At 37.8% G+C, this 14,807-nt stretch overlaps 1 protein-coding gene and 1 pseudogene across 1 annotated transcript in view; both read right to left on the bottom strand.

The window, feature by feature from the left end:
* Window positions 1-14,807, bottom strand: part of RPS6KA3 (ribosomal protein S6 kinase A3) — a 131,143-nt gene that overhangs the window by 10,310 nt on the left and 106,026 nt on the right. Inside the window, exons 14-20 of the mRNA XM_042782663.1 lie at window positions 12,247-12,696; window positions 8,013-8,101; window positions 7,814-7,878; window positions 7,634-7,736; window positions 5,077-5,201; window positions 3,018-3,140; window positions 562-651 (exon numbers count right to left, since the gene is read on the bottom strand). Coding sequence (XP_042638597.1) covers window positions 562-651; window positions 3,018-3,140; window positions 5,077-5,201; window positions 7,634-7,736; window positions 7,814-7,878; window positions 8,013-8,101; window positions 12,247-12,696 — 1,045 coding nt within the window. The remainder of the gene's footprint in view (window positions 1-561; window positions 652-3,017; window positions 3,141-5,076; window positions 5,202-7,633; window positions 7,737-7,813; window positions 7,879-8,012; window positions 8,102-12,246; window positions 12,697-14,807) is intronic.
* LOC103207962 lies at window positions 12,152-13,119 on the bottom strand (annotated as a pseudogene).

The following is a 14,807-nucleotide window of genomic DNA, read 5'->3' as shown; positions in this document are numbered from 1 at the left end:
AACAATAGACAGACCTATAAAGTGAATAGCAATAAGTACGTATTAGAGCATGGCTAGAGCACAGCGCTTCTGAGGAAGTAGGGAGAGGAGGTTATGGGAATATAAATTATAAGCAGGGAAGTAACAGGGTTAGATGACAGTGTTAGATCTCTCTGGTAGTATGATGGAAGGCAGAGTAGGGAATCCATTACTGAGACAGGGAATCCTATTAATTAATTCCCAAATGTTCAAGTAAATACAGATATTAAAAGTACTAATGACAGTAATGCTTTTCTTCTTGAAGAATAGAAAAATTAACTATATAAACATACTTGTCTCTATAAAGTGAATTATATTATACAGTTCTGAGGCTGGTGTAGAACTGGGCATTGTTTTGTTCTGTTGTACACAGGGTCGCTATGAATTGGAGCTGACTCGATGGCACCTAACTACAACACAGAGTTCTGAAATCTACTTTTTAAATACATGATATCAAGTCCTTTGTCAATAAAATATTTGAAAACATTCCAAATGTGAGTTTGACAACTGATGCAAATGCTCTGCATTAGAAGCTCTACTCACATCCTTTAGAGTAATAATGTTTGGATGCTGTCCATAACGAAGAAGGATTTCAATCTCTTCTGTTGGGTCTCTCTTGCTTTTATCAATAATCTAAAAGGTAAACATTTATAAAAAATCTCATGCACTGTATAGTTATAAACATTAAGTATTTACAGTGGTAGACCTAAGGTATTATATAAATACTGTACACAAAAGACATTTACCAACCAGTTTTATTCTAGTACCTGGTGAGACTGTTTAATGAAAACTGGAAAGCCTAACTGACAAAGCTATAACATAAATTCTATCCATGAGACATATTCCTAACAAGTCTAATTTAAATTTGAACTACATTTACGACTTTCCAAGTGCTAAAAAGCCTAAGGAAAATGTACCAAGAACACAGTTAACATATGTGTCCTCCATCCTTGAATGTCTTAAACATTTAGGAAGTCAGTCATCTTCTAATGCAATACAGATAATTAAGAGTTAGATGTACCTATAACAACACCATCAGTAGCATCTGTTTATTGAATTAACTTCATTTAATAAAATGCTTCAATGGAATATCCCTTTAGTTGTAAGCTACTTATAAAAATTAATTAATAGTTAAATAGAACAAGCATATTTTTGAAGTTACTTCAGAAAGCTATGCAGAAAACCACACCTACAATTTTACTTGGCTGGAATTAAGTTTAATTATTATAATAAAAGGACCTCTGGTAGTGTACTACCTAAGGCACTTGACTGTTAACCAGAAGGCTGGCGGTTCAAATCCACCAGCCACTCCTTGGAAGGAAGGTTGGGTAGTGATATCGCCTGAAGGGTCACTATGAGTCGGGTCCAACTCGAAAGCACTTAACAACAATAACAACATTATAATAAAGCCCTTTACAATACTAATGTACTTCTCTCCAACCCTTTTAATCTCAGATGCTTCTTAAAAAAAATACTTCTCTTTATGTATTAATGTGTTAAAGTAGTATTATATTTAAAAAAGACAACCCAAATTTTTATTTTTATCCAAATAGTTTCAGAAACAAATTTTGTGGCTTTCATATTTTCAATGTTAAAATAGCTTAGTAATTAATATATGCAATAAATACCCAAACATTCTAGCAACTTGGAAAAGACTTTGCACTTCAAATTATGAGCTCAGTCTTCTTTGTGATATAGAGGTGCTATTTTTGGAGAACAGGGAAGACACACATAGGCATCCACTGTAATGCAAAGGAGAGGTATACGGAATGGACAGGCTAATTTTAGAGAGATGGTCCGGAGCTAGTCTTTTGAAAACCAGAACACACTGGAGGTGCTATTTGTAGCAATGTTTGCTGTGATCTATACTTAGACTGCTGGAACACAGATCTATAGTCATTTCAGTAGAATCCAGTAGTGTTGGGATTGCTTTTGTGCATCTATTTCAAGTCATAAAGATCCACAACAGTTGGAAGATGTTCTCAAGGTTGTGGGCAAAAGGCACCTGGTTTCTGTAATTCAAAGGGGACTTGAGGACATTTCTAATTTTTATGTCTTAAAGGAAGCAAGATCCATCTTTAAACTGCCTATCCAAGAACATGGTATCTTTTCTCTCTTCTCATGCAAACAATCTGAAAATTTCTACATATTTCAAATTTCAGTAAGAGCATTGACAAAAATACAACATTAAAGTGCATTTCTATGGTTCATATCTCCTTATATCCAACAGAAAGGCTTATGGAAATTTTTGACTTTTTGAGCAATAATATTCAGGACAAGATTTGTAGTAACATTCATGCCATTCTCCCACAAACTAAACATGTGCTACCCATACTTATAAAGCAGATCTCCAGTTCAAGATAAGTCAAAAGCTTTAGATATTACTTAAATTGCTTGAGATGGGACACCAGAGCCTGCTAACCCAAGAAATGAAAAAGCACAGACTTGAATATAGTATTTGTTCACATACAGCTAAACGTTTGAGACTTAAACTTTATCATAGAGGTATGTGCCTTGGTTTCTTGGCTTAGAAAATTCTTACTGCCTTAAGACACCTGCTGAAATTAAAATGGTTAAGGGTAATAGGCTTTATGACGGTGGTTGTTATGCTGTTCTTGGGTCACAATTCTTTTTAAATGTGAAGAAGTGTATGAACATTTTTAGCAGGAAAATGAAAATTAAAAAAATTGCATGCAATTTTGAGGAATTCTCTAACCATGTTATGGGAGACTCTTTTGAGGAGAAAGGGGATGCATTAAAAATTTTAGTCAGGGGTAAGGTGGCATTGCCCTGGGCAACGTGGATGTATGGCCTTCACTTTAGCCCACAGGGGAACCAAGGTCTCCAGATCAGGATCCTGGAAAACAACTAGCCAAGTATTTACCTTAACTTTTTATAACAAAAAGCACATTTACCAAAGAGGAGGAATGTAATGTTGAAATGGTACTGATGGGATGAAGAAGGATGGTTAGAACTACTAAACTACTAAAAATATTTACCTTCACTGCAAACTCCATGTTTGTGGCTTTATGTACACATCTCTTACAAACAGAGTAGGAGCCAACTCCAATATCTTCTTTTACTTCATATCCATCAGTAAACTGAATACTGTTCCTGTGCAGCTGCTACAAAGAAAATGACAAACCCAGGAATGCTCCAGTGATGACTGTGATGCACTTCCTAACAGGGGACTAGGTTATGTAGCATGCATTATTCAGGTTAAGTAGCATGCATTATTCAGGTTAAGTAGCATGCATTATTCAGGTTAAGTATAAACAAGTATCAATCAGTAAAAAGAAAAATGAATCTTTATAGCATTTATTCTTCTATGACTGCATATTTTAGAAGGGTCTGCAATAAAATGTATAGTAAGAAATAAGTCTTTTTAAAACGCTTGATTAAAAAAATAAACAAAACAAACAAACAAAAAAAACGGAAAATGTGTAACAGAAAAGCAAAGCTCCTTGAGGAAGGGTTACAGAACCTTGTCTGTGATTCAGTCCCATTCTACTCCTCAACAGGTCATAGGGCTTTCGAGGCACCTTTGCAAATGGGTATACAATTTGAAAATCTCTGGTATAAAAGAAAAGATTTAGGAGGATTCATAACGGAAATATCTGGATTCTTATCTATAAGTAGTGCATGTGAGACCACGAAAACCCTGACCCTCTGTTTTCTCAGAGGAAAATGGTCAGGAGTAAATATAATAACTTACTGGAAAGTGATAACTGTTACCAACATTTTGGACTATCAGTAGCCATGTCCTTTCTTTCACTCTTGAGTAACTTCAATACATTTTCCGTTAAAGAAGTTGTTAGTAGGTTAAGAATAACGTGACAAGAAGATGAAGAGCTAATTACAGCTACATAGACAGAAGAGAGCTGAGCATCCATGTTTCTGAGCATAGTTTTTAAGTTGAATTCTATACAATAAACATGTAAGTTTGCAGTTTCTACGTTGGAACAGAGGTTATAATTTAAAAAATTCCCAACATCATTATACTTGTCATAATAAAAGGGGCACATTATTTCTACATGAAGAGTGTTTACGTTGATTTTCTAGAAAGTGGAAAGCAGGATGACCAGCTTGGGAAAAAATATGCCATAAAACAAACTGAATGCTTCAACAGAAGTATCTGGTTTTCTCTATTATTAGGAAGATACATTTATACTAGGATGGGAAGAAATAACAAATCTTCTAGGTTGTTGCATTTTTATTCCTCTACTATTTGATTTACTAGTCTAGTCTCCTGTTACAAACACCTACACAGCTACCCAGAAACCTGCCTTTACTTACGTTTTCTCCAACTCTGATAAAGAGATGAAATAATGAAGCAGAGGGCACCCTAAGCAGTCCCCATAACCATTTCTTCCTAATGATAATGGGGGCTCCAAAAGAATAAGAACACAACACTTGGAAAAATCACTACCATTTGACTTCATTTTCATTTCTCTTATTTTTATAAGGAAGGGCTTTGAAAACTATGTCTTGAGGGTGAACTCTGGCTCCATGCCTGTTTTATAAACAAAGCTATTATTGGCACACAGCCAGACCAAATTGTATTTCTTGTCCGTGTCTACTTTTGTACAATAATGCTAGAGAGTTCAGTACTTGCACTGAGTAGCTGCAACAAACATCATATGACCCACAAAGCCTCCTAACTGGCCCATTTAGGAGAAAGCCTGCTAACCCCTGTTTCAAGGCATTAGGGAACCAGGAAACTGCAACCCATCATAGCTGACTGGACTAAGGCAGAAGATGAGAAGAACTAGGCCTGGTAAAGAGTTTGAACACGGGAGAGGGGCAAGACAACATTGTGAGGTCTAACTCAACTCTGAGAATTTCAATTTCAGGTCAGATAGGTATCCAGGGTTTTGTATCATAGCAGCTTTCCAATGACAAATGAAAAGAATTTCTAAGACTAAGCTTACTTCCATTCTCAGATATAAAATGTATTTTAAGTTGTTCATGTAGAAAGTCAGCAGATAAAATCTATTCACATAATAAACTATTATCACACATTACTGCAAGTTTTAAATTATTTAGATATCCACTCACCTGAACAATTGAATGTACACCAACTGTCTGCATAGCTTGGCTTTCGTCATCTGAAGTGATTGCAACGAAACTAAATCCCCGAAACAGCTGGTGTGCATTAGCACTAGGTGGAATGCCAGGTGAATCTGATGAGAATGAGGAGTTACTAAGGAGATTCCCTTTGAAAGGTAATTAAAGAAAATATCGGTGGCCTTATGACCTTTCTCACTTATTCTGGAATTCTACTCCTCAAGCACCCACTATATTATCTCTTGCTGTTGGGACACCGTTCTCTTAATACCATTGCAAGTTTTAACACCCTAGTCCCTCAGAGCCTAGGGGAAAAAAATGAATTAATTTGATTCATTCAATTACCAAATTGATGTATTCCTGGGTTACTGTTATATTCACTTAGTGCTGTCCAGTAAGACTTTCTGTAGTGATGGAATATTCTTTGTCTTGTGCTGTCTAATATGGTAGTCACTAGCCACATGTAGCTACTGAGCTGTTGAAAAATGGCTAGTGTGATGAAGAAATTGCATTTTTAATTAATGTAATCAATACAGCTCCAAATGATAACTATTTAATGCTATGGCTTCTAGTTAGGAGGGAGATACAAGGCTGATCTATAGAAATTAAGTAGAAATGCATGTTGTCCAATGATCTCAATACAATGTTGGAATTGGAAATTTTAAAGTATAAGATAAAATTACTAAATTTAAGAATAGTAATTTCAAGGACAATTCTGATGGGTAATCCTTAAAATATATTTCTGGATATGATGTGTATTGTGCAAATTATTGGGACTCTAACAGGTTTAACAAAAATGTAAAAATACTTTTACAATATAATATTCACTACAGAAACACTAGGAGCTCTGGTAGCATAGTGGCTAAATCACTTGACTGCTAACCAGAAGGCTGGCGGTTCAAACCCACCAGCCACTCCTCGGAAGGAAGGTTGGGAAATCCTACTTCCGTAGTGATACTGCCTCGGAAACCCAAGGAGGGGTCGCTATGAGTCGGGGCTGACTCGATGGCACATAACAACAACAACAACAACAGAAACACTAAAAGCATTCTAAACGTGTTACTCATAACTACACAAACACCTAGACATACTAATATTCAAAAGCATACTGTAAAGGCTAACCCACTGACTTCGAGTTGGATCTGACTCATAGCGACCCCTCCATGGGTTTCTGAGATAGTATCACTACGGAAGTAGATTGCCAAAAAATCAAATAGGCAAATCCACTGAAACAGCAAGTCAACAAAAACTTCCTTCAAAAAAAATCAGCTCGATAGTCTCAATATATACACTGTTCAGTGGATTTTAAATAATGTACAGTATTACATTGAAGACTTTTGACAAGGGAACTCTGAGGGCAGAATGTAACATACAACTTCTCTATTTTCAGATTTTTCCTCTATCGTGGAAAATTGTTTTGAGGAGGCAAAGCAAAACATTACCTTATAACTTCAACACGAGGTATATGACTGGCCACATATTTGAGAAAGTTTTGTTCACATATTGGCCTACATTGCTAAGATTGTCTTAAAAGAATAATAAATACCTAGCAAAGCTTCAAACAGATTATGAGGATTTTGGCTGGGAAGCTTTATAGAAAGTTTGAATAATGAAATCAAGTATCATTCAAGTTTATGCAAGTACACTTTCCATTTATTTGCTTGTAAATGGGAAATCTGGGGTTTGGGACACATAAATGAGAGAACATTAGAATGTACAATACAGTAAACACGTGCATGCAGCACACACACACAAACGCACACACACACACACACCCCTCAATTAATGAAATACAGGTGACCATTTCAAAGATTATTTTTCTAAAAGTTAATCAATCATTTTAAAGTTACTACATTTTATGTAAAGTTGAAGTTAACGCTGGGATTTGAACTTGACAAATACTTCCAGAATACCACTTGTAGTTAAGAGTTTTAAAGAGTGGCATTTATTTGGCTGCTAACCACAAGGTTGCTGGTTCAACACCACCAGCTGCCCAGTGAGAGAAAGATGAGGCAATCTACTTGCGTAAAGTTTTATAGCCTTGGAAACCCAATGGGGGACACTATGAATCAGGTATTGACTTGATGGCAGTGGATTTGTTTTTTGTTTGTTTGGTTTATACTGAAGAGTATTTCATGTAAAAATAGCTATAGGTAAATAAATGCACAAACAATCAAATATTTTTCCACTCAAATAGTATCAAAGTTTAAAAAATGCCTATTAAATTTATATGTAAAAGTGAAAACATGGAATCTGAAATGCCACAGGCCAAAATGCAGAAAATTACCTTGATATTGCAATAATAAGGTTATGAAAACCAACAAGATAAGGAACAACATAATGTACTAAAAGACTTAACAAGCATCTTAACTGCTATAAAATAGTGAAAAGGATTGGCTAATAATACAATTATTGTGGCAGAGATAGGATGTGTTTAATAATTTTAAATTGGCAACGATAGCATAAGTAATTTGACTGGAAAAGATTTTCTGACCAAACACAAATATATGTGTTGTCTTTTATTAGAATTTTCATGCTTTCTCTTTACCTTTGGGAGTTTTTGCAGTAAATTCAGGATCGAAATAGAATGTATCTTCAGGCCTGCCAGTTGCAGGTTTAAAAGGTGGGTGGATTTCTCTTCTGTACAATTTCTGGAAACAAACAGAGAGACTTGTACATGTGTTAACTATAAAAAAAGATTTTGAGCAAGTTTTCAGACTATACTTACATTCCAGTCTATTGTTGAGAAAAATGAATGTCTTTTAATTTCTTCGACTCCATCTGGTCCTGCGCCTGTGAAAAGTTAAAGTAGTTACTAAATGGCAATTTCATTTTAGTATTTTATAGTCCCACCACAAAACACAACCATCCATTGTCTGGCCCCAAAATAACACTCACTCAAGAAACAAAGTAATTAAAATTATTACCTAATCTGTTAGCAGGATTTCGTTTGAAAAGCATTCTTAAAAGGCTCTGGGCTTCAGGACTCAAAAACTGTGGCATCCCAAGTTTGGCCCTGAAAAATAAATCCATGTAATAGAATTTTAGTTTTTGGAAGTACCTATGTTCTTATTTTTAAAATCAAATCTTTTATTTTGTGATAATTGTAGATTCACATAGAGATCACCTATGCCCTTTACCCGGTTTATCCTGATAATAAACAGCTTATAAAACCATATACTGAACAGTTCACTACGAGGACCACTCATGGTGGCCCTTTATAACCACATTCACCCCCGAGCCTCCCCTCTTCCCTGTTGTCCCACTCATAGCGACTCTATGTTCAACACAACACAACACAACAAAATGTGCCTTCCTCACAATCGTGGCTATGTTTGAGGCCGTTGTTGTAGCCACTGTGTCAATCCATTGATGTTTGAGCATCTTCGTCCTTTTCAATGACCCTCTACCAAGCATGATGTCCTTCTCCAGGCACTGGGCTGCACCTTCCTGGTAACATGTCCAAAGTACCACCCAAGCTGATCCTCCTGAGGAGCATTCTAACTGTACTTCCTCGAAGACAGATTTGTCTGTTCTTCAGGCAGTCCATGGTATATTCAATATTCTTCACCAAGACCGTAATTCAAAGCATCAATTTTTTCTTCAGTCTTATTTATCCATTGTCCAGCTTTATCAAACATACATGGCAATTGAAGACACCATGGCTTGGGTCAGTCAAACCTTAGTCCTTAAAGTGACATTTTGGCTTTCTAACACTTTAAAGAGGTCTTAGTACCTGGCAATCCCTAATTTTTCTCCATTTTTTTCAATGCAAATGTGTTCTGTAATATTGGGATCATATAATATGTAACCATCTGGGGATTTGCTTTTTTCACTCAGCATAATTCATTCCCTTGAGATCCACACAAGCTGTGAATGTCACTACTTCAGCCCTTTTTCTTGCACAGCAGTATTCCATGGTATGGCTGCACCATAGCTTGTTATCCATTTACTCGATGAATGATATCTGAATTACTTACAGTTTTGTTGCTGTTGTTATTTTCCATCGAGTCAGACCTGACTCATAGCGACCCCTCCTTGGGTTTCCAAGGCACTATCATTACAGAAGTAGATTGCCCAACCTTCCTTCCGAGGAGTGGCTGGTGGGTTTGAACCACCAGCCTTCTGGTTAGTAGTCAAGTGCCTTAGGCACTACGCTACCAGAGCTATCACTTACAGTTTTGGGATACTGCAAATAAAGCTGCTATGAACATTCCTGTACAGAATTGTGTGAATATGTAACAAGAATTTTAGTTCATAATCTCCTAAGGAACTTTTTATTTTTCAGAATTTTCTAAATAGCACTACTTAGACCATCTAAGTCTTTGTTCTGGCTGTTACTTAGACTATTGTAATGTGGGAAAGTCAATCCCTTTGGGCATGCTACCACTTAAGGGGATTGGATGTTAGACTCCCAAACTATATATAACCTTGGAACTCCTTTCTCACAGTGAATATATGAAGTACAACATTTAAAGCTGTCAAAAGAGCATATACTTCATACCCTTTTATTTCCTCCCACTCCCTTTAACAGCCTATGCAGGAAGAGTCACTGGTAGGAAAGGGGCCTGTGGAACATCTAAGATTCTGTGGCACAAATCTGAAAACCATGGGACTGGATGAGCTTAAAAGTTTGTTGCAGCTCTCCATACACTTTTACTCATTTTCCCTACAACAACAAATTAAAAAATCTAATGATCTTCAAAGTAAGAAAATAAAAACAGAGCTGGGGAAAATAGGTAGCAGAGAAATTTCTGTTTCAGAAATAGATCCATTTATTATTCAGGGAACTAATATCGAGCTACTGTGTGCTCAATACTGCTCAGTCCTAATGATACAAAGATAAAGATAGGGAAGACAGATATGCATATAAAGATAAAAGTATGGACAATGGATATGCTTATGGATAATCTTACTACATTAAGGGACAAATTCAGAAAGACATATGGAAAGAGTGTTAAAGGAACAATCTCACTGCTACCGACTCATAGCAACTCTACAGTACGCAGTGTAACTGCCCCATGGGGTGGGTTTCCAAGGCTGTAAACCTTTACGGAAGCAGACTGGATCAACCAATGACCATTTAGTTAGTAGTCAAGTGCTTAACCACTGCATGACCAGGGTTCCTTAAAGGCACAGTACTTCAACATGGGAGAGAAGGCAAAGTGTTCACGTGTTTGTAAATGCTTGCAACAACTTTCTCAAATGCTAGAGTTTCAGGACTCTCTCTGTGCCACTCTGCTCACTTTCATGACTTCATTTGGAATTGATATGTGATGACTTCCAAATTCCTCTCTATATATCAAGACATAAGTATAAGAGTCACAGATCCAAACTAATCCACTTATCTAATACACATCCATCTTGAATTCAAGGTGTAAGCTCATCTTCCTACCCTCAAATCTTGTCTTTTAAAGTAGCCTATCTCAGTAAATAAGGAGCTCTGGTAGCACAGTGCCTAAGGCATTTGACTGCCAACCAGAAGGTTAGCGGTTCAAATCCACCAGCCTCTCCAAGGAAGGAAGACAGGGCAATCTATTTCCAAAAAGATTTACTGTGTTGGAAACCCAGTGGGGGTTGTGATGAGTCAGAATTGACTGGATGGCAGTGGGTTGGGTTTGGTTTTGGATCTCAGCAAATGGCACTACCATGCATGTAATTTCCCAGAGTAGAAAAGCCTATGGATCATCCTTGGTTATCTTTCTTCTTCCTTACTTCCAAGCATCCAATCAATCAATATTCTCCTGTATTTCACCTATTTTAAAGCACACATTTTATGACCTCTCAAAGTGTAATGAACATCAATAGCTGATAATACATGATAGTTTAATTCTAAGTGTCTGGGTGATTGATACATGTATGTTCAATGTGTTATCCTATTTTTTGAAAATACACATTTGACAACTTTTGGAATTAAAAAAGAAAAAGGCAAGGAGAAAGGCAAGGGTCAAGCAAAACAAAATGACCATCAAGTCAACTCTGACTCATAATGACCCTTTAGGACAGATGAGAATGCCCCATAGGATTTATAAGGCTATAACTGTTTATGGAAGCAAACTGCCTCATCTTTCTTCCTGGAGCAGCTAGTGGGATTGAATCGCCATTCTCTTGGGTAGCAGCCCAAGGCTTTAACCACTATGCAACCAGAGCTCTTTGTGTCAAGCAAGAAAGACCACCAAAGGAAATGGTTAGAGAGGAAAGAGAATCAGCTGAGTACAGGAAAAACGAAGGAGGTGTTGCCAACAGTGTCATATACTCCTTGAGAATCCTTCCTTAAATATCCCATCTGAAATGGCTCCTGCCTCTCGCCACTTACCTCGTGCTTCAAAGGATTACTATCAAGAGTACTCGGAATTATTATTACACTATTATTTATTATTAGTTGTTGTTGCTGTTATGTGCCGTCAGTCGGTCTATAGGGAGCCCAAGTACAACAGAACGCTGCCTTATCCTGTACCATCCTCACACTGTTGCCATGCTTGAGACCATCGTTCCATCCTTTGTGTCAATCTATCGCATTGAAGGTCTTGCCCTTTTCTGCTAACGCTTTACTTTACAAGCACAATGTCCACTCTCTAGGGATTGATCCCTTTTGACAACATGACCAAAGTATAAGAGAGGAAGCCTGGCCAATCTTGATCCAAAGGAGCCTTTCAGCTATACTTCTTCAAAGACAAATTTGTTTGCTCTTCTGGCAGTCCATGGTATTTTCTTTTTCTTTTTTCTTTTAAAAAGACATTTATTCAGCTTCATGATCAGACTATTACATTTAAGCAATCAATAGCATGGGTGAAAAAAAATCTACATTAAAACCCTTGGTTGGAATGCTTTACACTTTCCACAAAACAGAAACTAAACTAACCTGATATACAATTAGTCATAAACACAGTCCTCGAGTTTTTTTTTGCCCATACACATGAGTATTTGTGTAAAACATGTCTTCTTTGTAGCAGCTAGGCCCTGTCAACACTGTGCTTGGCTGAGTTCACAAATCTGTTGTAATCTGTAGCCTCCCTGTCACTTCTCTGCCTCTCCTCTCCTGCTAAGCTTTGTTTCCTGGCAATTGTTAAAACCTTCTGCCACTGCCATAGCTACTGCTGCTGCTTGAACCACCATAGCCACCTTGGTTTTGTGGTTTGGCAAAGTATTGACCTCCACCACCATAAGGGCAAGAGCTTCTGCCTCCAAAGTTTCCTCCCTTCATGGGTCCAAAATTTGAAGACTGAATTGTTGTAACTGCCAAAATCATTGTAGCTTCCGCCACCTCCAAAATTGCTTCCATCATTACCAAATCCATTATAACCATCCCCACTGCCTCCATATCCACCACCACCACGGCTGCCACCAAAGCCACCACGCCCACTGAAGTTTCCTCCATGACCAAAGTTATCATTCCCACCAAAACCACCTCCATGGCCAACACCGAAGTTTCCAGAACCACTTTGACCTCTTTGGCTAGATGAGGAACTGGCCATCTCTTGCTTTGAGAGGGCTTTCCTTACTTCACAGTTATGGCCATTCATAGTATGGTATTTTTGAATGACAATTTTATCTACTGAGTCGTGGTCATCAAAAGTTACAAAAGCAAAGCCCCTCTTCTTGCCACTGCTTCTGTCAGTCATGATTTCAATCACTTCAATTTTCCAGTATGGTTCAAAATAATCTCTTAGGTGATGTGATGTTCTTCAGTGTCTTCTTTAATGCCACCAACAAAGATTTTTTTCACAGTTAAGTGGGCACCTGGTCTTTGAGAGTCTTCCCAAGAGACAGCTCTCTTTGGTTCCACAACTCTTCCATCTACCTTGTGTGCTCTTGCATTCATGGCTGCATCCACCTCCTCTACCGTAGAGTAAGTGACAAATCCAAAGCCTCTGGAACAATTGGTGTTTGGCTCTCTCATACCACATAGTCTGTGAGCATTCCCCATTGCTCAAAATGGCTTCTCAGACTCTCATCTGTTGTTTCAAAGCTCAACCCTCCAATGAAGAGTTTTCGCAGCTGTTCGGGTTCTTTAGGAGACTCTGACTTAGACATGATGGCAGTGGGCAGAAAAAAATAAAAAGGCTTTAACGATGCTTCCCCTGAGGAGTCCACGGGCAGAAAGTCTTCTGGCAGTCCATGGTATTTTCAATATTCTTTGCCAACACCACAATTAAATCAACTCTTCTGTGGTCTTCCATATTAATCGTCCAACTTTCACATGCCTATGAGGCAACTGAAAATACAATGGGGCTAGAGTCAGGAGCATCTTAGTTTTCAAAGTGACATCTTTGATCTAACACTTTAAAGAGATATCTTGCAGTAGATTAATTTGCCCAATGCAATATACTGTTCGATTTCATGACTGCTGCTTTCATGAGTGTTGATTTTGGATCCAAGCAAAATGAAATCCTTGACAACTTCAGTATTTTCTCCATCTATTATAATGTTGCTTATTGGTCGAGTTGTGAGGACTTTTGTTTAATACTGAGGTAGAACCGATACTAAAGGCTGTATTATTGTTGACTCATACATATTTTTATTAGCTTCCATTACTATCTGAAATTATATTTGTTTGTTTAAATATTAATTCCTTGCCTCCTTCACTTCGTGCCTATTTGAAATAATGCTTCTACAAACATGCTTGTACTTGTTTCTTTGTGCTCAAGTACCTTGTCACATATTAATTGGGTTCATACCTAGGAGTAGGAATGTTGTGTATTTTACATAGATATAAAGATACACATGATTTTTGAAAAATAATTCCAAAAACTGCTTTCCTAAGTGGTATTTGAATTGATTCCGGTTATTTATGAAAATTGTTACTGATCCAAATCCCACCAAAATCTTACATCGTCAATCTTTAATGTTAGCCGTTCTGCTAGATATGCAGTGGCAAGTTCATTGTGCTTTTAATTTGCACTTTCTAATTAATGGGGTTGAACATCTTTTCCTAAGTTTATTGGCCACCACAAAAAGGACAGGGAGGTGGCATCTTCTGACCTCCTCTAACTCCACAAAAGGAAGACAGAATCACCATCAGCAGCCCAAGGCCTGTTCTTATGAGGCCAGGTATTCCACCACCTTTCAACCCTCTTACTAACCTTGTCACCAACTGATCCTCCCGCAGCACCCACCACCTCTCTGCTGGGCACGACAATTTGTTGCAGTGGCTACACAGAACTCACGACACTACTCACAGATTATGGGGTTTATTAGAGAAGCAACAGGCTACAACTCAAATTGAGGAATGTGCCCAGGATTCATTTCCTCGGTCATGACAGACTCTGTCATGCCTTTAGACCCACCTCTGTGACACTGGGCCTTTTGATTTGGCCTCTGCCTCTGTGGGCTAGATAAGTCTGCCACTGTCTACTGCCTCTTGGTTCCACTGCTGTCATCTCTCAGCCAGGAGTCTCTCTTTCTGTAATGGATCAGACTCTCAGCCATGCATCTCTCTCAGCCAGGAGTGAGAGATATTCCTCCTCTCTGCTTTTAGGAGGGTTTACTTTAAGCCTGGCAGAGTGACAAAAGCAACCAATTCCAACACCAGAATTCCACAAACCAGAGAGCGAACTTCCCAGAAAGTTTCTTCGTGCCACTCTGAAGAGAAATATCCCAGGTGGGTAACTTTAACAATCAGGAGCTACTTAGTTGCTCATGGCAAATTCCACTATGAAGTTTACAAAGACTATGGCTGCAAAACCCATATTGCAGCCATTGAAAATTCTTTTTTGTGAAAT

Source organism: Orycteropus afer, unplaced genomic scaffold (assembly GCF_000298275.1).
Source record: "Orycteropus afer afer isolate SDZICR_OR568_19922 unplaced genomic scaffold, OryAfe1.0 scaffold00404, whole genome shotgun sequence".
Taxonomy (NCBI): domain Eukaryota; kingdom Metazoa; phylum Chordata; class Mammalia; order Tubulidentata; family Orycteropodidae; genus Orycteropus; species Orycteropus afer.
This window is presented reverse-complemented; position numbering and strand designations above follow the sequence as displayed.